Consider the following 27,308-nt stretch of genomic DNA (forward strand, 5'->3'; position numbering starts at 1 on the left):
CCAGGAACACTCAACACTAGTTAGTCCTTTCTGTCTTCTTCTTTTTCTTGGCACTGGGATATCGCAATACTTCTTATAAAGCATTTATTGATACATATTAATTGTGTGTATCTGTGGGGTTCACTGTGAGCTTTCCATACCCACAGCATGTCCTGATCAGATATGACCTGCTTTTTCCACCTTCCTTCATTCATATGCTTCCTGACTTTGACGGGGTCCCTGTTTTACATTTTCCAGCTTTCCTGTTTGAGAGTGAACATTTTTCATTTGACCTAACGCCTCTCAGTTCCACCTACTTCCTGCACATGACAGGCCCCCAGTCTTCACTGCAGCTGCATAGTTCTTCCCTGTGTATCCATACCTCGCTTTGCTTACCCCACCACACAGGCAGGCTCCTGGGTTGATCCTGCATCCTTGGTGCCTATTTACCAGTTCTTTGGCTCCGCCTCTTTTACCCTTCATGGCTCTTTTCCTCATCTTGTGAAAGGCTTTTAGCTCTGAGATACATGTCCCTGCTTTCCCAAGCTACTAAAGAATGTCATCTATATACTAACTCCCTGGAGACTGGCCTTTCCACGCCCCCTTTCTTGTGCTGAGGATCTACTCCTAGGCTTCACAGTTCTCCGAAAGTTCTTTACAACAGAGCTAGTTGTCTAGGCTTCCTAGACAAATTCTTGACTCTCACGACCCATTCCTTACTCAGAGGCTTAACTTAGCTTCTCAAGCCACGGCAGGAGTTTCCCCTACACTGGCTGTGCTGCAATCTCACTTGGTCACAGTGGGAGTAAAGTGGGTACCTTTTAGAGAAGGTGGGATCTCTGATCTCTCTCCCTTTCTTCCCATCTGCTGGACTCTGCAGCCTCCTCTCCATGAAAGCCAACTAGCCTTGTAGGAATCCAAGTCTCACTCTGGGTCAAGTTTCTCTCCTCTGAGGTCGCAGAAATGGAAACTTTTGACTATTTCTCCAGTAACTGCAGAATCCTCTGCATTGCTACCTGGCCTCTTACAGAATATCCTGGGGTCCCAGCCTCTGCTTTTCTCTTTCTCTGGCCATTCTGAGAGAGCTTCCTACCATGGGGCCCTAATACTCGCTGACCCTTCAGCTTGGAATATCTGTCCCCCCAACACCTGCGCTGCTTCCTCTAGTTTTTGGTGGATTCTCCTGAGATATATCATCTTCACTTATGTTTTTCAATTTAGTTGTCCCATACCCTGGCATCCAGCAGCATCAAGAAATGCCTGCACACCTAACACCCATAAGGAATCCTATTGAAACCTGCTCAGAAAATCGGTTCATGTAGGAAAAAAAAGACATAAGGTATATGTTTATCAAAAGCAGAGTGAATCAGAGAGCATACTCATCTGCTTAGCCAGCAGACTGCTATGCAGCAAGGCAAGGCAAGGCAACCACATTTCATACAACACAGGTGGGTCCCAGGAACGTGCTGTCGCAGGAGAGAAGAGTGATCCTAGGAAGACTTACGATCTTAGCCTTTGTTTTGGAAGTTCAAACCTGCAATTCTAAACAACATCCAGTTACAGATAAAGGTGCACATGATCAAACACTGAAGGGAAGCAAGGGAAAAAAGAGAAAATGCAGGGCCATGGGTCCCTGTGCTGTGTGGTGGTTAGGAAGAGACATGACAGGATCCCAGTGTTTATGACTAAGCCTTCAAAACTGCAGTACTAGCAGTGAAGGTGGAGCTTGTTGCACCATCTGCCTGGTATATGCAAGGCCCTGGGCTCAATACTCATCACTACAAACAACAGCAACAGCAAAACTCCAACTGACAAGACGAAAGCCAAACCTGTAATACTGAAATAATTAATTTCGTTACATATAACTTGGTGGCATCTTAGTAGTTTTATTTATTCTTTTCTCACACAATACAGCTCTGCTGCAGCCTCCTCTTCTCCACTCCTCCAAGTTTCCCTACCCCTGTCCTTCCCTCTCCCCCAGATCCATTCCTCCATTTCCTTTCAGAAAAGAGCAGGCCTACAGGAGATATCAACTGAGTACAGCATAACAAGATCCAATAAGAGTGGGCACAGACCTTCGCATTATAGCTGGATGCACTATCAACCCAGTATGAGGAAGAGGGTCACAAGAGCAGACAAAAGAATCAAAGACACCCCCACTCCCACTGCTAGAAGTCCCACAGAAACCCCGAATTAAACAGGCACAATGTATAGCAGAGGGCCTAGTGGCCACCTTAGTATTTAATAAAAATAATGAGCCAGGGTCAGTTAAGCTGTGGCAGTCAGTAGAGCTCACACCCCTGTCATTAGCTTACTGACCAAAGGTCAATTCCTTCTGCACATGGCAGCCAAGCCCAGGAGTCCAGGCTAGCAGTGGCTCTGCTCCACACAGACATCCAGGAATCCACCCATGAGTACACACAGGTATTGTGTGCCATCTTCAAATTGTACCAGCCCGCTCAGTCAGGAAGGGAAGAACCCAAGGGCACAGTTTCTCCTGTAGGTCACTGTGATCTTTCCTATGCTGTGTCTCCTCATATAGGCTGCCAAGGCTGGGCTGGAATGTTTGTGTTGTTCTTCCTACCATTCCTCTGACACATGATGTTCAAAGAGCCTGAGAAATGTGTGCTAGGGGCTTGTGTAGGGTGAAAAAGGGTGGCTTTTGGTAAACAGCCCATTGTATCTAAACACCCAGAAGTCGTGGAATTAATCAGGATGTCATCAACCTAAGTAATGACTTGAATATATGATACTCAATACCAGTTCCTGTGTATGTGCACATATTAAATGTATGCATTCAGTACATGTATGTAGATATGCACACATACATTGATACACTGTATGTGTATTCTGAGCATGAAAACTGGAATAAGAGATACCAAACTCTCTTTGGAATTCTCTCTAAAGCCCATGGCGATGAGTGACCTTCATTTTCTCATTTTATCCTTTAACAAACTCACGCTGATGTTATAAAAACCCACATGGCTTAAGTTCATGTGTATGGTGAGCATGATTTGTTTGTCTGGGTAACAGCTGGTTCCTTTTCATTATTTATGTTTTCCTTGAGACAGGGTCTTGCTATGTAGCCCAGGTAGGCCTTAAGCTGCAATCCTTCTGCCTCAGCCTCCGAAGCACTGGGATTACTGGTTCTGTGTGACGATGCCCAGCTTGACTTTATCTTTTTTTTTTTGTTTTGTTTAAACATGTTTATTACAACAGATACAATTCACATCTGACTAGCTTTGTTTCTCCTTTCCCTTCCCACAACCGTGTTCACTGGGCCACTTCCTTGTATTTGAGCAGTCAGTGTACTTTCAGCACACTTTCCCAGCAGTACTTTTAAGTCTATTCTTACAGGGTGAAAATGGATTTCAATAACTGACTTTATCTTTAATGAGTATGTCCACATCTCCAAATAAAAATAGACTGTGGGTTCAATCATTTTATATTGCTTGTAAAATAACATTGAAAGGAAATTAAGAGCACATTTTAGCAGTAGATGGTGATGGTAGGCATTTTGAGTCAATCTTTAAGGAAAGTACTGAAATTGTCAATTTGGCAACAATGTGAAGTGCAATTTAATAATTGATATATTAATTGGTCTATTAAAAAGATTAAGTTTATTTTCAGTTATGTGTACATGCATGAGGATGGGCACGTGAGTCCTGGTGTCTCCGCAGGCCAGACTCATTGGATCTCCTGGAGCTGGTGTTATAGGCAGTTTTAAGGGGCCTGACAGGTGCTGGGAACTGATTCAGGTCCCCTGCAAGAATGTGCACGCTCTAAACCACCAAGCCGTTGCTCCAGTTATGAATTGGTAATATCTTATGCTAAACAAAGAAATTATTTTGATATGAAAAGTTTCAATTTGGTTATATATCTTAAGGAAATAAAAGGAAAGCAGGCTAAAATTGTACAGATAGCAGTTGAGACAGTTCCACACATTGAATCACTTTATTATTATATGAATGCATAAGTGCTTATGTGCTTACATATTGAGGATCTAACATTCCCACCCAAGCTTAAAAACACAGCATAATTTTCAAGTCCTTGCATATGTCTGTCTTCTCTACGTTCACAACACAGTTAGTCTAAGTGACTGTGCAAACTCAGGGAGAAACATTTTCATAGAGGCCGAAGAAATATGTAAACGGAACAGCCAAAAGCTACAGGCAAGGATGGAAACAAGGGCATTTTGGTTGGTGGCCCTGGGTCACTTAGCAGATGGTGATGACATAAAAATGAATGAAGACTACTGTGTGCTTTGTAATCAGCTAATAACTGAGGCTGAGCATGCAGGGGACAGCTGTGGTGACCCATGATGGCTGAGAGGTGTGTGTGGAAGGACAAGGAATCTGCATAGAGTTATACACCTATCATTTGGGAGTAAAGGAATGGAGCCTTCTCAAAGGAGAAGAAGAGGTAGTGAAGAACACAGCACATACAAGGGACTGATGCTTTGCAAAGCTTTCTCAGGGATTTGCACAGAAATGACAGCACTGGAGAGACTGGGGCTGAACAAGGAAATAAAGACATGACCACAAGGTGGCAGCAGAACACGCAGCTTTTCAGGAAATGCTCAGACAAGCGTTCTCTGGAAAGATGCCCACAGTAGGAGTGGGTGCAAGCACAGCAGGGGTCTGAGGGAGAGGAAGGCTGCTGCTCAGAAGGGAAGAAGCACGATACTCCCAGGAGAGACAGACTGGAAGAGGAATCCAGGGGCTATGATAGTTCATTTGCCATGTAGACCTGACTCTGCGACAAGGTGCCAGACAAAGCCTCAGCTGTGACTCTGGGTACATCTCTGACTCTGGGTGAGGATCTCTCTTGATGAGATGAACATTTGAATCTGTAGGCTGAGTGCAGCCTTCCAAGGATGGTTGGGCCGCATCCAGTTATCACCTGAGTGGAACAAAAATGCTTACCAGGGATGTAGGCCTGCTGGCAGGGGAGAGCCTGCTGTCATTAAACCCTCCTGGACTCCAGCCTCCTTTCTGTAAATCATGGGACCCTTCAGTCCCTGCAAGTGCACATGCCAATAACTTGATTCCCTGTGATAAGTATATCGTGTTCCCTCCTCTCTCTTCCTTTCTGTACGACCATATATGTCGATCTACAGAAAATAAGTAGACATAGACTCACAAGCAGAGTCTCCAGGTCAGAGAGCTTGGAGTCAAATCAGCACAAAGCTGAGAACTGTCTTATCAGTTCCTGGGGAGAGGTTAGTACACTAGGTAAAAGGCTCTAGATAAGTTCTCAACCTGTGGGTTAGGACAGGTATCGTATATCAAATATCTATTTCTTTTTAAATTTATTTTTCCTCTCATATATTACATTCTAACCACAGTTTCCACTCCCTCCTCTCAGTCGCTCCTCCCCACCTCCCCTCTCCCTCAGATCCATTCCCTTATTTCCCTTTAGAAGACAGCAGATCTCTTAGGGATGTCAACCAAACTTGCCATAACAGGGGGTAGTGGGGAAGGATTCAGTTTTCTTTAAGGACTGACCCCTGAGAGTTTGACCATGCTCCAGTGAGTACATGGACAACTCAGATTGGACTTGTTTTTATTTTTTCCTTTCTTCCTTTTTTTCTTTTTTGAGGGCCATCACAAGGGTGTGTGTGTGGGGGGGAGGAATGGACCTGGGAAGTGAGTGTGATTAGGGTGCATTATGTGAAATCCTCAAATAATCAATAAAGATATTATATTGGGGGAAAAAGACTAGGCACATAGTCTCATATTGAGGCTGGACGAGGCGGCTGAGTAGGGAGAAAAGGATCCCAAAAGCAGGCACGAGAGTCAGAGACAACCCCACTCCCACTGTTAGGAGTCCCACAAAAGCACCAGGCTACACAACCATAACATATTTGCAGAGGACTTAGAACAGATCCATGCAGCCTCCCTGGCCTATCAGGTACCTTGCATACCAGATAGTTATACTACAATTCATAACACTAGCAACATTTATAGTTATGAAGTAGCAACAAAATAAGTTTATGGTTGGGGGTTACCATGACATGTGGAACTATATTAAAGGGTTGTAGCATTAGGAAGGTTGGGAAACACTGGCCTAGATACTTCACTCTGCTGGCTTGGACTGTGTTTAAGGTAACTGGAAATTTAGGGTTAGAGGACTAGATCAGCCTCAAAGCCTTTGCATAGTATCTGTAAGGCCTTCGACTCCAAGCACCACAAAAGGAATCAGAGATGTGAAATTCTGAGTTTGGAGATTGCAGGTTTTTGAGCTAACGCATTTCATACTCCAACAAAGAAATAATCTAGCAAGGGGTCATAAAGTCAACCTTTGGATCAGTTAAACCACACAAGGCCAGCAGGACCAAAATGATAGTCTCCCAGGTACAGCTTTATAAAACACCTAATTTTATAAAGTCTCAGATTGGTTGAAAAAAAATATTACTTGATTTCAAAGACAAACGAGTGAGTTCAGGGAATGGCTCTCTCCTACTCAGCCACACCCTTCTGCTGTTCACCCAGGTGTCCAGGCAACACTATGCTACAACTGCCTCTGTGGAGGTGGGTGTGGGTGTGCAGGGATAGCATGCCACAGAGTAGAAGGCTGTAATTAACCTGTGGTTCACTCTTCTTCTCACTGAGCTGAATCAACCTCCTTTTTGCCAGCCTGCAGCTACACTCTGAGCTCCGAAACAGCAAGCAGCATCAGTGTCGCTAACCCAACTGGCATAATTAGGATACGTAATGCTGCTCAGAAGTGTGTGTGTGTGTGTGTGTGTGTGCATGTGCGTGTGTGTGCTTCCTGGCTGGTGAGATAGGCAGTTTTGCGCTGTGACATACTTGTGTGACCAGGTGTTGTTCCACCACAGGCCCAGAACCAAGGCACCTAATAATGATTGCCCTGAACCTCCCAAGCTGTGAGCCAAGAGAAACCTTTCCTCATTCTAGATCACCTCAGATCTCTGTGAGAGTGATGGAGAGCTGACTAACACAACTGAGCCTCCTGGCTTTTAACTTTAAACTGGTGCTTCACAAGTAAGCCAAACACCGATTCTTATAAGGCTTAAGAGAATGAAATTAGCTGTCAGCATGAATCTGGACCTGCATCACAGTGAAAACATGCCCTGGTGAGGCTGTCAGAGGCCTTGGAGGGGTATCTGCCAAGGGCCCTCCTTGGGCAGTGCCTGTCCTTACTGTGTATCCTATGCTGTCAGTTCGCATGGGATTTAAGAACTCGTTCCTTTCAGCTAAAATTGTTTTAGTTAAAATTCCCCAGGCAGGTTTGAAAAACTACAGTAAGCTCTCACTAAATCCTGAAGATCTGAGAAATAAATCACTTCATGTGTCTTGGATGTTTGCCAAGCTTGCCCCCAGGAGGAGTCTTAATATGTCACTTGGAAGAAAAGCCGTACAGCTCTTTCCATCCAGTTTTTACCTGGAAGTCTACCAGCTCTCCTCCTACAGTGTCCATGGACCACAAGGTAGACAATGAAAGCTGCTGATGGCCACTGGGGTCCAAGACTCACTCCTGGCCCCAAGACTCCCCTTGAAGAGGACCGGCCTGCAGGGGATGCCCAAGCCTAGTGCACAGTTAGCAGCTGTCCGTGGGTGGTCAGCCCATCCACACGAGAGAAAGGCTGACGGGCTGTAAGGATATTTTCTGCTTGTTCAGAATCAAAGAAATTCTGCTGAGAGACTGAAGGCATACTCATGTATCAAGTGGGATTGGGGGGGGGTGCTGTGACCGTTCCCTCTTCCCCATCTGTCCAGGAGACAGCGTGGAGCAGCAGGTTGCAGAGATGGTAGAACTGTGCTATATATGGAATGGGAGGGCATGCCTCTCAGGAGACCATGTCCACCAAAAACGCTGTGTCCACTGAAGAGGCTACATTTACCAACTGTGTCTATCCAGGAGACTTTGTCCATCAAGGAGGCTGTGACCAGTAGTACAGAGGCTGAATTTACCTGAAGATTGTCTACTTAGGAGACTATGTGTACCTAGGAGGTTATATCAACCAGGAATGTTGCTCCTCCTCTTCTGGAGACCATTCATCAAGGAGTAAATGACTACCCAGGAAATCCCATGTCTTTCCAGGGGACCCCATGTCTTCCCTGGAGACCATGTCTACCCAGAAGTACATATCTACCCAAGAGGGCAGTGACTACCAAGGAGTCTGTGCACCAAGGAGCAATGTTAGTGAAGTCTGCAGAAATTCAGGAGTGCCTAGTCTATGGTATTACTAGGGCAACTGAATAGGTCCATAATAGGTGACTGCAGACAAAGGGCCCTCCTGAATGAGGAAGGGAAACCTGCAGCTATTTGGATGTTACATTTTCATATATTGGTAAGATTGACCATACCATGGACCTGCACAGTTATGTCATCTGTAGATGAACTGGAAGGCCAGTCTATTCTTGGAGTGCATAGGGTAGAACTGTGGATACGGGTTTTTGTTTTGGCCGCAGAACACTGGACAGTTTTCATCTGTAGAATGTTCTGACATTCCTTACTTTAAATTTTTTTTTTTGTGGCTTGATTCATTGCTGGTAGGATACTGAATGCTCAGTTGTGTGCTCAGCTGGACTTGCTTAGTCTACCACTAGCAGAGGCACAACCTGGACAGCGCCATCCTATTACACGGCCGTCATGGCCCTTCCTCCTCAGTTCTGTCATTTTCTACACTGACCGTATTATCAGATGCTGAGTGGCTCACAACAACACGTGTTTATTTTCTCATGGTTTTGAAAGCTAGCTGTCCAGAGGCTTCAGTTAATTTCCTTGTTCCAAGACTCACAAGGCTGAAGTCAAGGTGTCAGCAGGACTGTGGTCCCTCCTGGATGCTGGTAAAAGAGGGTCAGTTCTGAGGCCTGATCCTATCCCATGTGTCTGGAGTATGGAGTTTCTGTTTCTATGCAAGATACCAGCTGAAGCTCAGCTTTTAGACCACACTCAGGATCTGTGGCTGGTGGTTCCTCCTCCATTGTCAATCGAGAATGAAGGGTTGCTTCCCTGTCACACTGCACGTCCTCTTACCTCTCCTGTGTGTCTGCCATCTTCATGTTTCTAAGAATCCCTGGCATTACCTTGGGACCACCAGATAAGGGTGCGATTTATGTTAAAATCAAATTATTATCAGCCTAAGTTCTATCCTCAGGTGTTCCCAACACTTACAGAGATGTCTGAAGCTGGGGGTGTGCCAAACCCTCACAGCCTGTCTGAGAAACCCCTACCCTCCTTAGCAAGCCAAGAACTTTTACTTTTCCACTCACAGGATGCACTTCATGTCTCTCTGTTGTCTCCCAGATGCCATTATCTCTACTCTTGTGCTATGGGGTCACTACCAGGTCATGTGAATACATACTCACTGTGATGTGCGAGGCAAAAGGAATGATTCATGTCCTAGTTGGGATGAAAAAGCATAGGGGAAAAAATTTAAATTTTCCCCCATGGAATTTTCAATTTAATATTTTCAAGCTGCCGTTGAATACGGAGAATGAAAATACAGACAAGGGGGAGCCACTGAACCTACGCCAGCACATGGCTCAGTATTAGGCAACAGGGATCTTTCAACTTCTGTGTACCAGGTGGCCTTGTGCTAGAACAAACAGACCAGCTAAATGGACTAGTACTGCTTGGCATCTTCACTCTGGCTCAGAACAAGGTATCAGAGATTCATCCAGGTTGTAGCGCGCATCAGCAATTCGTTTGTTTTCGGTGCTGAGTAGTATTCCATTGTATGCCTACACTAAGGTGTGCTTATCCATTTCCATGCTGAAAGCTGCCACGCTGCTTGCAGATTTTGATGGTGAACAGAGCTGTTAATATTTTTTTTTTGTCAGTTAAAAGTCTCATCTTTAGAACTTCCAGTGTGAATACAATATTAACTACAGTCAAACTTAAAACTATAGTAATTCATTTGGACATCGCTCTCTCCTCCCAAGCTTTGGCCTAGGAGCCCAACGTCCAGGACTCCCAGGATGTTCAGTGCTGTCTCCTCACACCACAAAGCCTGACAGCGTCTGTGTGGGGTGCTTATCCTGGCAGATATCCTGCTGGATTTGGCGTTTTGTTATGGGATCTTTCTAAGACTGTAATGGCTCCACTGGAATCCACAGCCCAGCTCTAACAAGCGCTGACTCACGGTTTCTCCTGTTTCACGTCTGCTCTTGTCTATGCACCTCCCCCAGCATGGACCACAGTATCATTTGATCCATCAGTGCTTCGGCATGAAGTAACAGAGCAGAGCATATTTACAGGCAACCACCAAAAGCTCCGGAAATCTTCAGCTGTGCAGTAACGCTGCGTTCACTGCCTAGCTTGTCTTACAAGTTCTCATTTTTCACTGTTTGTGAATAAGCTTTTAAACAATGGACCCACATTATCATCGGATAATTCACAGATCTTTGTGTGCGTGAGTGTATGTGAGTGAGTGCAGGCAGAGGTTAGAGGCCTTGGGTATCAGTCTACAGTCTTCAAGATAGGACCTCTTCCAGATGCTCACAGCTAACCATTGAACTGATCAAAGGGTTCCCAATGGAGGAGTTAGAGAGAAGACTGAAGGAGCTGAAAGGGTTTGCGGCCCCATGAGGAGAGCAACAATACCAACCAACCAGAGCTCCCAGGGTCTAAACCACCAGCCTGGGGGCACATAGGGAGGGACCCATGGCTCCAGCTGTGTATGTAAGGGAGGATGGCCTTGTTGGCATATATGGGAAAGATCTTTGGTCCCATGAAGGTAGGACACCCGGGGGAGGGGATTTGAGGGTGGGGAAGTGGGAGTGGGGGGTAGGTGGGGGCACATCCTCATAGAAGCAGGAAGAGGGGGGGATGGGATAGGGAGTTCCTGGGCGGGGGGGGATGGGGTAAGGGGATAACACTTGAAATGTAAATAAAATATCCAATTAAAAAAAAAAAGATAGGACCTCTTCGTTGTTACTACTGTTATGTCAGATTAGCTACTCCCTTCCCGACCTTCCATGGATTCTTTGGCTCCACATTCCACCTTGCTGTGGGTGTGCTGGGGTTACAGATGGATACTACTGTGCCTGCCTTTAGATGAGTTCTGGAATCTGAACTCAGATCTTCAGACTTGTGAGGCAAATTCTTCACCCGTGGACTCATTTCTCCAGCCTTCTTAGGTCTTTTTAAAATCTATAGTGGGGTGAGAGAACTGTCTCATAGTATGGCTTCTTGCTCTCTGTGTGTGTCTATGTCTATGTGTGTTTATGTTGTATGCATATATGTGTCTGTGTATACATGCATGCATGTGCATATGTGTATGTATGTATAAGTGTGGGTGCATGTGTGTCTGTGTGTATGGTGTGTTTGTATATGTGTGTGTCTGTGTGGGTAGGTGTATATGTGTTTCTGCATGAGGCTCTGTGTGTTTGTGTGTATATATGTGTATATATGTATATATGTGTGAGTGTGTATATCTGTGCATGTGTGTGTATGTGCATGTGCATGCACAGGTGTGTGCGCATGATACATGTGTGTATGTGTGTGTGAGTGCATGTGTGTGAGTGCATGAGTGAGTCAGAGGTTATCATTGGGCATTCTCAGGTGCTGTGCACCTACGTTTTAAGGAAGAGTCTCTCATTGACCTGAAGCTCGCTGGTTGGCCACTGAGTTCCAGGTAGTCATCTGTCTCCGCCTGCCTATACAGAGATTACAAGCACATGCCGCCACCATACCTGTTTTTTCAATGTGGGACATGCGGATCAAACTCTCTGTGGCTGTGAGGGAAACACTTCACTGACTTCAGCACCTTTCCAGCTGTGGCAGTTGGCTTCCCAGAGAGGAAACATTTAACTTCAAGCAGCCAAGTTGAGACAGACATTCTTAAGATGAGAAAGCAAGCCAGGGAAGGTATTTGGATTACAACTTTCACTAAAAGCATGGAAATAAAGGAAATAAAAGCTACTTAAATGACCACAGCCACAAAAGGAAACTCACCACAAATGGTGCAGATAGGTTTCAAGAGTACTTGAATATGCTCTTTTATTCAAACAAAGAATGTGTTTTGAATGGGGCCAGGCCAGAGGAGGAATCTCAGAAGTCTGTTCATGGGCAAAACCATTTTTGCTTTGCCATCTTAGGTTAAAAAAAAAAAGTCTAGTCTTGGGCCTGGATATGAGCTGAGTATGTACAAGGCTGTGGCTTCATTTTCTGCTGCTTATGTATCTACTGGAATAGTAGGGCTCTTTCAAACTCAGGGGTCCCAGGCAGGGGCCTCAGCCACCACCACCGCTTTACTGTTTGTCCTTTCTATGCCTGCCCTTCAAGATGCTCTCGGGGTAGCAAGGTGGATATGCTGTACCTGGATCCCACAATCAGTGGCTAGAGTGTGGGGCTTTTACTGAAAAGCCCCCCCCCCCCATGGAGTATTTTTACAATGATCCCAGTCAGGAGCTGCTGTTCCCACACTATGGGGAAGCTTTCAAGGGCCCAACATAAGTGACCTGACATTGTGACCATCAAGTAACTAGCAGCTGCCCCTCTGTGGAAGTTGGACCAAGAAAAGATATCAGAAGCAGATTTCTAAACTGTATGTTTTTAAGCTTAGGAGACCAGGAAAACAGATTTCCTCATAAACAACCTAAAGAATTCTCAGTTTTGAACGATCAGCTTAACTAGTGACCATACATACTTCAGTTAGCTGGGCAGCTCAGTACAGGAGACAGGGATGCTGCTGTGTCTCCCAGGCTAGCCGTGAACTTGAAGGCTCAAGTGACCCTGTTGTCACAGACTGCCAAGTTAGGTGGGACTGCAGGTGCATAGCATACCTGGCTTCTTCTCCATCCCTTCTTTCTGAGGAATATAATCTAACTTATTCACTTTCATTTTTTTTGGCTTCCCAAATTCCATAAAAATTCTGGAAAATCATACAGAGGACACATGTGATGCTAATTTCCCATTACTGGTTTTCCTAAGCAAGATTGTGCCACTTTGTTTAGGAGTAGTTTTCTATGGTGAACAAGGCAAGGCACGGGGTTTGCTGCGGGAACATTCCGGCAGTTTCACAGTTACTGCAGGACTGCAAGTGCGGCTTTCCCTTTAGGTAGGGATGGGCGCCTCATTAGCAACCATGTGCTTGGCTCCTTTTCAGAAACCTTCTTAATTAACTTCTAATATATGCAAAGTGGCCAGACACTGTCTAGCACATGGATATTAGCCACACTTCTATTTTTTTTGAAGTTTTGCAGTCTATTGGAGTATGGCTTCATTTGAAAAATAAGGGTTAATTAGCCACCTCATAAAAGGGTTTAATAAACCATCCCTTCAGTGATTATCGAAAACATGCTTCACCTTTTTGTGTGTGAAGAGCTGTAGAAGGCAGTGGGTGGGTAATATGGCTTCGGTAGAGGAATGCAGTCTTTGGCGGTCTGAGCTAAGCGCAGATGTTAGCTCTGAATGGGTGGCAGTGGACTCTGCTCTGTCCTCACTGTGGAACCTCTGGAGATTTTCTTGACTTCAGCTTCCCCAGCTATCTAATGGGAAATCTAACCTCTCCTTTGCTAATTCATTGTGAGGAAAGAACTGATAGTGTATTTAAAGGGTTTGATGCCAAGTTCCCCTATTATATATTTTATGATGATCTAGAAGAAAGGAACTCAGAGGCCCAAGAACAAGGAAAGGAGGAGAAAGACTGCTAATAACCCTGATCTGTACAGAGCACACTGTTCATGCGGAAGGACAAGTCATGCTATGCCACCGCTAATGCTCCAACTTTAAGTTAATCAAAGGTTTTCATAAAGTGTCCTATAGACACAACCATTAACAATGCTTTTTATTCATTTCTCTCTCTCTCTCAACTTCAATTACATGAAGAAAATAAATCCTGGAGTTTCTGATCTCCGTTGGAGGGCGCTATGGGTTGACTGAAATGTTCTCCACAGGATTATTTGCAACCTACTAAATAAAGGTGGGCCTTGAGGTTTTATAGGATGGCCCACTTCCTGCCCACATCCTGCTTCCTGTCCCACCCATATCTAAGAAAGAGGCCTGGTCCTGATGCTGCAGTCAAAAGCTGTTTCTGATGCTTTCCCCACCATGAGGGCTATACTCTCAAAGCCATTTCATCAAACAAACCCCTTTCCTCTCAGTTTCTTCTTGTTCAGTATTTGGTCTCAGCAACAAGAAAGGTGACTAACACTTGCACTTGGATAAGTGTGTGTGTGGAAGGGAGGAGTCACTATGGGATTAAACAAAAGCAGGGCATGGTGGGTCTAAGGAAAGCTGAGGGCCAGAAGAGGTGACAAAGCAGGAGGAATGAAGCAGGGCCAGATGCTGAAGGGACCTACGTGAAGGGCTTGGGGGAGGGGTAGCAGGGAGGAACTCATTCTGCAAGTCATGAGGATGGTCTGTCAGTTATTCATCTTTACCAAAACTCAAGTTTAAATCCAGTGGCTACTGTGGCAGTGTTGAGAGCTAATCTTTACAGCTCATCTTTCAGTTAGTACCTTTCTCCTGGGAAGGATGCCTCACTCGGAAGGACTGGTAAGTTACCAGCAGGACAGGCTGTTACAAAGTGTAGATATCCCCAGTTTTCTCCCTCTGAGGTACACTTAGTGTCCTTCCAATTTCAGCCATGTCACTTCTCATACCCTCTCCAGGGGATGGGGAGACCACAGTGACACACTCTTGGACTTCCTGGCTCTAGAACGACAGGGCAAAGAAAATCTCTATTGTTTACAAATTATCCAACCATGGGTAGCCTATTATCCCAACAGAAAATGCACTTCAGAGAGTTCTATAGCTTTGGGGAAACAATGCCATTGGTTCTGACTTTGTCCTTGGCAATGTGTAAAGGACAGACAAAGGAGATAGGTGGCAGGTGGCAGGCAGGAACACCTTCCATCTGGAGGTTGGCAGATCCTGGTTGACTTTCTCTTTGTCTTGTCTCAATCCCCTCTCCGCCAGGATATGTATCATTAGGACACTCTTGATTCTAACTGTCCCTCCTTGTACAGTACTGTGATTCTTGTGACAGGCTTTTCTCCTTTTGAACTTTTAATATTAAAACAAATGCTCATAAAACAGTCTGAGAAGGCCCAGGTCCCTTCTGTCCAGCCTTGCTGCTACAGCTTCCTCTGCTCCTTCAGACTCCCTTTTTGGTTCCTGAAAGGAAGTCCTTTCTCTGTTCTTCCAGCAGACACCTCCATGAGGCCTGCCTATGAGAACATTTCAACCCTGACAGCAGCACCAAATAAACTGATGCTTAAAAGAACTGCTCTACCTATGGCACCACAGTACCCTCACTTATCAAGAAGAAGCTGCGGCCGGCAATGTTCAGGTGATTCTGATATACATTATTTAACTGATGTCTGGAGCTGGACATCAGACAGTGCAGGAGATGCTACAGGACTCAGGATATGACCTCAAGCCCAAACCCAGTAAGATATCATCTTACAATGTTACAATGGCTATTAAGAGAAAGTAAAATAAGTAAAAAAAAAATGTGGTGATATGTTGGAAGAATAAGAGCCCTTTCATACTGCTAGCTGGAATGCAAATTAGTATGATCACTATGGAAAACAGCATGGAGGGTTCTTGGTAAATTAAAACCACGGCCACTAACTATATGATTCAGTAATCCTACCACAGGGCATGTATTCAAAGGCAGTAAAATCAATATATCAAAGAGCCATCTGCACCTCCACATTCACTGTGGCACTATTCACAAGCAAGAACTAGAGACAATGTAATTAATTACCCACCGTCAACTGATGACAGATAGGGAAAATGTGATACATGGACACTCAGGAATACTATTTGGCAATAAAACATGAAATCCTGTATTTTGTGACAGCAAGGGTGAATGTGGAGGACATTATAAGGGGGATAAGCTAGGAAGAGAAGGACAAATACTTCTTTAGTTTACTCAGAGGCTGCAGTTGGAAATCTGTATTGGCTACTCCTGTAACCTGCTTAAGGGCCACATGTCCCACTTGCCTTTCTGTGTCCCTTTCTGCATACATCTCTCAGTTGGGGAGGCTCAACTTGCCCACTCACCCCATCCACACCCGCCAGATCTCCCTAACCCACAGTCCTAACTGGGGAGTTCAGACTTCCCTTATCACATGCCCCTACTCTAGCTACTCCAGCTACCCCACACATCCCCATTGTACACATCTGGCCCTTTCTTTGGGTAGACACAAGATTCCCGATGCTAACTACATCTACCTCTTCAACTGCAGAGCCACCCCTCTTCAGGAAGGGGCACTATACCCAAACCAACAACTCTACCCACCTCTGTAAGCTGCCTGATGATCATGGACTTTTCTTTCTGCACCCCTCTCTACATGTATCTATCCCTTTGGTAGGGAAGCCTAACTTGTGTCACTAGCTGAGGAGTGTCCTTGTTCTCATCTCTTGCCCAGGACATACTCTAACAACTCCACTCACTTCTGTTACTCACCTAAGGACCTGAGTCCCACACTTGCCTTTCAGGTAAAGAAAATTCCATATTCATATAGGTAACTGTCAGTACCCATGTGCCCAGATTTCTGAAGATTGACTTTGAGAATCCTCTAACTCTACAGAAAATCTGCTCCTGGGCTTATAAACCTAATTTAGCTCAAACTCAGCTGTGTCTACTTCTGAAATCCCATTTGAACATCAGCACAGAATTATCCAAAGATTGAACCCTAAGTCTCATGTAGCAACCTGACAAGTTGAGATAACAGTCAATAGAATACCAAGCACTCACTCAACAAAAGAGAGAGAAAATGTCTTTACTAGGAAACAACATTAACTACCTAACTTTAGATGTCTAAATCCCATTGCAAAAGTGCAAATATGAATAACCAAAAGAAGTCTTCAACAAAAATTTAAGTCACATAGAAATGTGACTTGAGGAAAATGGCTTAGGTAACATACAAGAGGATGATTTCAGAATAGCAATAATAGATGTGACCAAAGAACTCAAAGAGGACATGAAGAAATGCCAGAAAGAAATACTGCACTCTGATCTTTTACATTTTTATTTTATGTATATGAATGGTCTATCTGCATGTACACTCACATACCAGAAGAGGGCATCAGATCCCGTTATAGATGTCCAAGAGCCACCGTGTGGTTGCTGGGGATTAAACTCAGGACCTCTAGAAGAACAGCCAGTACTCTTAACTGCTGAGCTGTCTCTCCAGCCCCATTGCCTTCTGAATTTTACAGAATGCAAAAGCACAGAGAGTTTAGTGAAATAATGAAAACGATTTAAAATGTAAAAACAGAATTTAATAAAGAAATAGAATCTCTGAAAAAAAGCCAGATTCAAAACTTGAAATAATGACAACAATGGGAATTCAAACAAAAAATTCAGAGAAAGGCTGTAACAATAGATTGGATGAAACTGCACAGCGTATATTACATTCTGAAGACAAGATAGAGGAATTGAATCACTCTGTCAAGAAAATGTCAAATCCTAAACAAATGTCAAATCCAAGAACACAACATGAAAGAAACCCTGGGACACTACGAAAAGACCAAACCTTTTAATAGTAAGTATAGAGGGAGAAAAGACTTGGGTCAAAGCGACAGAAAATATTTTCAACAAGATCAATGAAGAAAAGTACCTCGTAGCACCATGAATAGTAGTTAATAGGGATGAAGCTACTACCTAAGCAACAGTTTGGTTTCTTCATGTTACACTGAATACAAATAAGTTGTGTCTTCAGCAATGGGGGTCTTACCATAAGGTTATGGAGAATAACCAGAACCATATTGCATTGGCAATAGCTATGATGCTTAGGGCAGGGGGGCTGTCTATGGGCTTCCTTTCACTGATGACTCAACAAGCTGGAAACTATTATTTGCACTGGAGCTTTTACTTCGTGGCATATCTATTTGAGACATTCTTTCCCTCACTATATGATGACTTTATTTGCATGCAATTGGAGGAGAAAAGTAATCAGCAGTACCACCCAGCTGCAAATGCTGAGACCTGAAACACTGACCCGAGTACAATATAGACTGGTACAACAGTGGCATAGATGTTATGGAAGTAACCAACCACTTTTTTTTTTTTTTTTAAAAAAAATCAGATTTAAGGCTCATTCTATGAGGTGGAGCCCATACCTGACACTGCCAAAATGGCCAAGAACCTGAGATTTGATAGATCATGGGACATATAGGAAAACATAATATTATTATTCTGTTAAAGGAACAGCAGTAAAATGACTCCTAGTGACATACTGGTATAACATACATCAGTGAATCACTCAGAACTCATCAGAGATACTTCTTCTCATGGTTGGGATTTAACACAGAAGCCCACAGCTAGACAATGTGCAGTGAGACACTTTGGAACACCCAGTTCTAAGTCATATGCCTTTATAAAACTCCCTCAAGCTCAGGGATCTAAGGGGAAGAAGAGGCAGAACAACTGTAAGGTCCAGAGGTGGTGGATGGTGCCAAGAAAACAGCATCTTCTAAGTATGATGGTAAGGGCATGCATACGAATTCAGAGACTATGATAGCATACAAGACCTGCACAGGTCCACTCCAGATAAAATACCTCGACTGAGAGGGGGAAGGGCTTACAGAAACCCACCACTAGCCAAAGAGTTATTTGATTATAAATGATACCTCCCGGGAAAGGGAAAGCTGTTTTCTCAACCACACTACTGGGCAGGCCTCATGCTCAGGAGTAACTGGTTGGCACAAACTGGGCACCATTTTAAAATTTTTATAATGTTTGTGTGTTTGTGTGTGTGGTTGGTATTTTTGTCATTTTTGCATTTAAAAATATTTTCAGAGGTGGGGCACAGAGAAGTTGGTGGGTGGGAGGTATGGGAGGTGGAAGAAGGATCACAATATATTGTCTAAAATTTTTGACTAAAATAATACATTATAAAAAACAAGAAAACTTCCCTAGAGGCCCATCTGCTACCATGTCATGTGGTGTGGACAGGGGAAGACTCTCAGAGGCCTGCCGGCTGTGTGGCCCGCCTGTGTTGGGAGCCACTATCATGTGCAACCACGTGAGAGACAGACAAGTGGCACAGTTTGAGCATTCTGAAAAGAGGTTGGACCAGAGAGACCCAAGGGTGGAGGGAAGCAGCCTCGTTGTGACTATCCTGCCCTGCTACCTGAGCTGATGGGAAAGTACCAGCCTGTGCTGCTATTGAAGGCCATGTCTGTGTCCATGGCCATGCAGCAGCAGGGGTCTGTGGCTCATACTACCACTAAAGACTATGCGGATGCCCCTGGTCTGGGTTGCCTCCTGGTACCATGTTGATGTTAAAGGGCTGTGGAGAGTTGGACATGTGGATGTGGACATTCTGGAGAGCTAGCCCAACCTCTCACTGGCTGCTGCACTCTGGAGAGTGGGCCCTGGTGGTGGGAGTGTGGGTGAGTCAGTCCCAAGAGCACGAACTCCTCCATTCACCTGCTGTGAGAAGGTGAGGGTGAGTGGTGAGCTGGCCCTGCTCCTTACTGGTTAAAACACTCAGGAGAGCAGCTCTGCACCTCACCTGGGCACCACAGGAGAGCATCCCTGCACCTCGCCTGGGCAGCACCCGAGAGCAGGCCCTGGTGGCAGGGCTTTAAGAAAGCTAGTGGGCGACCAACTCAGCTACCGCCCAGGCCAGTTTCAGGACTTTGAGTTGGCCCACCCCAATACCTGAACTCCTGGAGCTTTTGAAAGGGCAGGCCCTGCTGATCCCAAGTTGCAAGATCTCCGTGACACAAGGCAATGACAGGATCTCTGAGAGAAGTTTTCATCCAGCATTGATGGTGTAGCAGAAGCCAGACCAATGGCTCACTGCAATGAACATCTGCAAGTAAAGATGTGTGGGCAAAAGGGGTACACTGTGGGACACACTGGGACACATTGCAGCTTCCACAACAAGATTTCAAAAAATGTTTTGTCTATTTTTGTTTTTCCTTTTCTTTTGTGGGGAATGTTGTAAGGGTGGAGGCAGATATGAGAGGATGGGGATTGAAGTGTATGATGCTCAACTCACAAAGAATCAATAAAAAGTTAAAAAACAAAAACAGAACAAAAAACTCTTCCCCGTAATCTAAGAAAAGAGGTGATGATGAGAATCCAAGAGACAGAACACCAAATGCCCAGGACCAGAAAAGAAACTACCCATGTCACAGAATAATCAAAATATTAAATACGTAGAACAAAGAAGGAACATTAAAAGCAACAAGAAAGGAAGAGCGACTCATGTACAATGACAGGGCCACCAGAGTCACAGCGCACTTCAACAGAGAACATGCAAGCCAGAGAGGACTGGACCAGTGTTCAACGAGTTATAAAAGACTACAGATGCCAGCCCAGCAAAATCGTCAGTCATAATTGAAGAAGAAAGGAAATTTCCATGATGAAACAGATTCAAGGAATTGGTGATTACTAAGCTGGCTTTAGAGAGGATACTGGAAGGAACATTTAGGTCTGAAGGGATTGTTAAACACACATGTACACAAGAAGAGACAAGGAATAAATCAATTCCAGAACACTGAACAATGAATCAAGAGAGGTCTAACGGAACTTGGTAAAAGTAACAAAATTACAGGAATTAATATACATTGCTGAATAATAACTCTTATTATTAATAGTCTCAATAGTCCCAATGAAGAGGCAAAGACTATCAGACTGCATTAGAAAATGGGATCCATCTTTTTGCTGCCTCCAACAAACCCTCCTCATGACCAATTACACATACCACCTTAGGGAAAAAGGATAGATAAGGGTAATCCAAGCAAATGGAACGAGCAAATAAGCACCTGTGGCCACTATAATATCCAACAAAACTCACTTCAAGCCAAAACTAACCAGAAGAGGTAAAGATGGCCACTGTGTTCTCATAAAAGAAAAATTCAAGAAAAGTGTATTATAATCTTAAATATATACACCCCAAACACATTGCACCAAATTTTATAAGAGAAACTCTGTTAGACTTAAACCCACAGATCAACCCCAATAAAGTGATAGTGTTTGATCTCAGTACCCAATTATCATCAATAGTCAGGTCTTCTGAAAAAAAAAATGCAGTTAAATGACATCATAAATCAAATGGACCTAACATATCTCCAGAATATTCCACTGAAACACTGACAGATACATATTTTCTTGCCAGCCCATACAACTTTCTCCAAAATTGACAATTTACATAAGATAAGTCTATACAAATATAGAAAACTTGAGATTACATCCTGCATTGTATCTTAGAACTATGTATTCAAGATTGAGAAAAGATAAAGACAACAAAAGAAAAGGAAGAACATTTAGAAATTCATGGAAGCTCAACAACACATTACTAAATCAAAGTCAGGTGAAGGAAGAGATTCAGAAGGAAATTTAAAATTCTTATTACTGAATAAGAATGAAAGAAGGCATACCAAGATTGATGGGGCACAGTGAAAGCGGTCATAAGAGGAGAGCGTTATATACCTACATCAAAGATCTTGAGAGGTCTAAAGTTAGTGAGGCACCCAAGAGCCCCAGGAAAACAAGAACAATACACAAAAAGTATGTGGGAAGAGATAATCAAAATAAGAACTGAAACGAATAGAGCAGAAATGAAGAAAAATGCAAAAAAAGAGCAAAAAAAAAAAACCCCAGTGAACCAAGTGTTAGTAATTTGAAGTGATTGGTACTATTTACAAATTAGCCAAACCAATCAGAAGAAAAAGAGAAGAAATCAGAATTAATAAAATTAGAGGTGAAAATGGAGATATTATAACACATCAATGAAATTCAGAATCATAAGGACATATTTAAAAAAATCATATTCCAATAAGCTGCAAATTCTAGAAGAAATGGATGGATTTCTAGACACATACAACATACCAAAGTTAAATCAAGATGAAGTAAGTAATTTAAGTAGACCAGAATACCCAGCAAAATAGAAGTAGCAATTAAAAATCTCCCAGTTGATAAAAATCCCATGCCAGATGGTTTCAGTGCAGAATTCTGCCAGCCTTTAAAGAAGAACTAACATCAGATATTCAAGTGATTCTGAAAAATAGATAAGGAAGGGGCATCCCCAAATTCCTTTTATGATTCAGTACTACTCTGAAACTCAAATCAGAAAAGACTCAATTGAAAAAAAGAAAATTATAGGTCAATATTTTTGATGAAACAAAGACACAAAGTTTCTCAATAAAATATGTGTTTACTGGTTTGCTCCTTATGGCTTGCCCAGCTTGCTCTTGTTTATGCACCAGGACAACCTGCCTGTGGACAGCACTACCCACAGTGGTTTGGCCCTTCCACACCAATCATTAAGTCAAGAAAATTCCCACAGCCTTGCCTACAGGGCAATCTGAGGGTGACACGTCCTTAATTGAGGTTCCCTCTTCTCAGGGAACTCCAGCTCATGTGAGGTTGACAAATGGATGAAAGAACTGGTAAATACATAAAGACGTCATTAGAAACAATTTAATTCAAACAATGGTCAGAGAAAAAGAAAAACTGGAGAAAGAGAACTGGGAGAGCCAGAGGAGCCTACAGACAGCAGCAAGGGCTGCAACATCACATCACCTGAGTCCCAGAGCAGAGGAGGGAGACAAGCTACCACTGGACAGCTGCAGGCTGCAGCAGTAACATGTGAGGGCAGGTGGTGCAATCGAGGTGAACAGAAAGGAGAAACTGCCCTGGTGCCACAGGGCACAGAGAGCACAGCTGAAAGAACCCAGCATGGATTCTGGAGAAAATTTCCTGTAAATTTGGCATGTCCTCTGCTGGACCACAAGCATATACAAAACCCTACAGTTCATTTTCTGCTTAAAGGTGAATGTCTGACCACTTTCCCTGAGATTAGGGGCACAAAAACAGATTTCTATTCAGCCTTTTATGGAAATTATAGTCAGTGATTGGGAAAGAAGAAATAAAACTACCTATTCAGAGGCAATATAATCATCCTTGTTCAAATCTTTTTGAGACACACACACACACACACAGACACACACACACAGACACACACACACACAGACACACACACACAGACACACACATACACACAGACACACACACACACAGACACACACAGACACACACACACACACACAGACACACACACACAGACACACACACACCCCCCTCTATACATCCTCGAAGAAATATTTGCTCTTTTCCTTCTGTTCTCCAATCCAGCCTCCACCCCCCCCACCCCACCCCCAAGTCTTATTCCCAGGTTTGCAGCAGAACACCAGCTGCAGACTACCCTGTGTGGATCCCACAGCTCTCTCCTTCTAACCTCCCTCCCCCTACTCATCGCTTTGCCCACCCCCCAACCCCAGCAGGTACCCACTGCTAACCCTGCTTCTCTCAGGGCAACAAGTAGGCTGAAGGCTGACGCGCACACCGCATTTACTGCCCCTGAGATCCATTCCTCTCAGTCTCATTCCCAGCTCTGTAGCAGGAAACCTGCTGTGGTCTCCCTTTCCTTTCTGACCCAAGGGATCACAAAGACTTTCTCCTTCAACCGTCCTCCCCTAACTCATCCCAGTATCCCAGTCTCCAACACCAGCAGGGCAAGAAAGGAGGCAACACACAGCCATCACATTTTTAAAAACTCAGAAAGGAAACAGAAACCAAGGAATAAAACGCTCACCCAACAAAGTCAAATCCAGCAACAAAGTCAGAAACCAGCACCTAGACTTATAATCATCCTAAACCCAAATGCCTAGAAGCTAGCATAAAAACATAATCAACAACAGCCAGGGCACTGTGTTCTCAGTAGAGTCCAGCTATCCACAGCAGGGCTTGAGTATCACAACATAGCTGAAGCACAAGAAAAAGACCTTAAAACCAACTATACGAAGTTGACAGAGGTCCTTAAAGAGGAAATGGGAAAAAATCCCTTAAAGAAATCCAGGAAAAGACAAATAAATGATTAGAGAAAATGAATAAATCCCTTAAAGAAATCCAAGAAAGCAGAGAGTTGAAGGAAATGAAGAAAACCATTCAAGACCTGCAAATGAAAATAGAAGCAATAAAGAAAACGCAAACTGAGGGAATTCTGGAAATAAATTTAGGAATTCAAACAGGGGCTTGACCCACAGAACACAAGAGATGGAAGAGGGACTCTCAGGTGTTGACAATATGATTCAATAAATGGATACTCAGGTCAAAGAAAATGTTAAATCTAAAAAGCTCCTGACATGAAATACCCAGGAAATCTGGGGCACTATTAAAAACACCAAACCTAGAACTAGTAGTTATAGAGGAAAGAGAAGAATCCCAGCTCAAAGGCCCAGAAAATACTTTCAACAAAATTACAGAAGAAAACTTCCTTAACCTAAAGAGGAAGATACATACAAGAAGCATATAGCACAGCAAATAGATTGGATCAGAAAAGGAAGTTCCCTCAGCATATAATAATCAAAACACTAAACGTACAGAACAAAGAAAGATTAAAATATTAAAAATCTGTAAGGGAAAAAGACAAAAGGTCCTTTGTAGATATATTATAGCTTTTATCTTAGTGTTTTATGGAATCCCTAAGTACGAGAACGAGTGGGTTTCTGATTCTTGTGCCTGCTCTTGGGACTCTTTCATTTTGTTTGGTTGCCTTGTCTAAGCCTCAATGTGATGGTTTTTGCTTTATCTTATATTTTATTTAATCATGTTTGGTTGTTATCTCTTAGAAACGTGTTCTTTTCTAATAACAGTCAGATAGGGAGTGGATCTTAGAAGCCTGTTCTTTTCTAATGACAAACAGAAATAGGGTGGATGTGGAGGGGAGGGGAGGTGGAGAGGAACTGGTCCATGTGAGGATTCTGTGAGTAGAAAATACTCTCATAGTTTTCTCCATCCTATCTCACCTCTAGATTATTACTTGCAGGCTGCTTCCCTGCAGACAGTGCTCCTTCTGAGATTAGCTAAACTGGCCCCCTTGACCCAGTTATACACAATAAACCCTGCCTCTTGTTTACCTACATTACAATCACTCTGCCTCTCTGTTTTAACTATAAAGAAAAAATGTATTGAGCATCCAGGGTGCTGAGGTTTCTCCAGCAGAGAGTTCAGACCACCCCAGGGCAGCTTTCTCTCTCATTTTTCTTTATTCCCTTGATGCCGAGGCAAGTCAGTTGAGGACTAGCACTGGAGTAGGCGTGGTGTGAAATGCTAGTTCTAAAAGATCAAATAGCAGCAGTCTGTGATCCCAACAGCTCTCTGTAAACAGACAAGCCAGCTGTGTGGACAGTGCTGTGGATGGAACTGGCTGGGGACTAGTCTTTGGAGGTGGGACAGCAGTCTGTGTCTGAGAGGGATACTCACAGGGTCCAACTACATGCTAAAATACATAGAATAGCACAGAAAATCCAGTTTTTACGTATCTTAATTTTTTTTTTTAAAAAAGAAGAAAACCAGAAAAGGGATAATAGTGCTTAGACTCTGTGAGAGGAAACAAAGGACATGAGATGAAGACACTGGCTGTGGCAGCATGAGCCATCTGCACAGATTCTGGGGCACCTTCTCCTGGACACCATCATCCTGCAAAGGTGAGATGGGGTCAACTTACATAAAAAAAATCCTCCCCCCAAACCTCTAAGGATAAAGGAGTAAAATCAATCACTATTCTCATGTGATCGGCAGTGGAGTCTGGCGTGGACCAGCTCTATAGCACCCTCCTGCCCAACCTGCTCATTTCTAGGCTGCTTCTTCCAGCAGTAACCTGAGCAGCTGGGACCTATAGGAGACTGATTTCACATGATATGGAGACAGGGCAGCCAGGATCACATTTTTTTTTTACTCACAAACATTGCTAAAATCTTGAGATGGGCTAAAATTATGTGAGGCTGAGGGGACTTTCAGACCCTGGATGGTGGTTTGAATAGGTATGGCCCCCATAGACTCACATGTTTGAATGCTTGGCCCATAGCAAGTGACACTGTTAGGAAGTGTGGCCTTGTAGTAGGTGTGGTCATAGTGGAGGAATTACGTCACTGTGGTGGCAGGCTTTGAGGTCTCCTATGCTTAAGCTATGCCAGTGTGGCACATAGTCTCCTGCTGTCGGCATATCAAGATGTAGAAGTCTCAGCTCCCTCTACAGCACTGTATCTGCCTATGATGATCATGGACTGAACCTCTGAAACTGTAAGCCTGCTCCAATTAAACATTTTCCTTTTAAGTTTCCTTGGTCATAGTGTCTCTTCCCAGCAATAAAACCCCAAGACACCATGCGTTAAGGATTTCCTTGGTACTCCAACAAGAACTTTCAACTTTCAGTGGCTACCTCTGTTCATAAAGATGCCTCATAATTTAGTTTTCTCTAAATGACCATGAGAATCACTGTGAATTACAATGCTTGATGGCTCCAAGTCCACAAACTATAATGCATGCATCCAAGACACATTAGTCTTGGAAAAACAAAAACAAAAGCAAAACCCCCAAAACCAAAAAGCCCTTCCTCCGCATGCTGAGAAGTCCTGAGTGGTCATGGCCAGCTTTTTATTTTCCTTGTTTCAACAGCATTATAACTCAGAAGGAAGAACCGAGGTTAATTCCAGTCTGATGAGTATGGCTGAACAGGGTCGAAGAAATCCCATGTACACCAGACACAAGTTTTCCATGTCACAAGAGCTCTACTTCAAAAGCCTAAAGGTTCATTTTGATTTCCTGGCTACTAGACAGTTCTTTCAATGATAACTTTGGCCTAAGATATTTGTGTCTCAGCTAAGACAAAGATATGAAGAGACAGTTTCCATGGGAACCATATCCTTGAATGTTCTAGAATTTCTACTTCATTGAGTATATTGTCCTTAAAAAATGATCATTGTAGTTACAATTATTCTCTTGAGGCATTCGCTGACACTATTTTCTCTGTATGCACATAACAGCTGGTAATCTATGTCCCACCCCAAATAATGGCAAGCAAAGTAAATTCCATCCCTAATATTAACACTTAATTTTACTTCAAAAATAGCCAAACGCTGTCCAAGTGATACCCTTGTCAGACAATGAGGACCTTCTTATCTTCTGTGCCTGTTGAAAGATGTCCAAGCCTGAATGGGTAGTTTGGGGACAATGAGGTCTACATACCTTCCAGCAGGTCTCTGGCCAGACCAGGTTCTGCCCCCGTGGACCGAACAAAGTCTGACAGGACTGCGTCCATATCAAGCGTCATAGGATCATGTAGAAGTGCTGCCCAGCACTCAGCCGAGGGCGGGTTTGGAAGCAGGCTAGAGACCATCCATCTAAAGGAAACAAGAGAAGGGTATCTCACCATGCAATGGACCAGAGGGATGTGTAGGGACACACACACACACACACACACACTTCATAGGCCTAGTAGGCAGAAGAAATCCCTATCACCTTTGTTGTCCAGTTCTAAATTGGATTTTGAATAATTCTCTTCCTTTACACACAAGATGTTACATCATTAAAGTCAAACCAC

The 27,308-nt window shown here is 43.7% G+C and overlaps 1 protein-coding gene across 1 annotated transcript in view; it reads right to left on the reverse strand.

Annotated features, from left to right (window-relative positions):
- Otud7a (OTU deubiquitinase 7A) overlaps positions 1 to 27,104 on the reverse strand; it is a 105,832-nt gene extending 78,728 nt beyond the window's left edge. Inside the window, exon 1 of the mRNA XM_028776692.1 lies at positions 26,954 to 27,104. Within this exon, the coding sequence (XP_028632525.1) occupies positions 26,954 to 27,104 (151 nt within the window). The remainder of the gene's footprint in view (positions 1 to 26,953) is intronic.
- Positions 27,105 to 27,308: the final 204 nt, after the last annotated feature.

This window comes from Grammomys surdaster, unplaced genomic scaffold, assembly GCF_004785775.1.
Source record: "Grammomys surdaster isolate TR1022 unplaced genomic scaffold, NIH_TR_1.0 271, whole genome shotgun sequence".
Taxonomy (NCBI): domain Eukaryota; kingdom Metazoa; phylum Chordata; class Mammalia; order Rodentia; family Muridae; genus Grammomys; species Grammomys surdaster.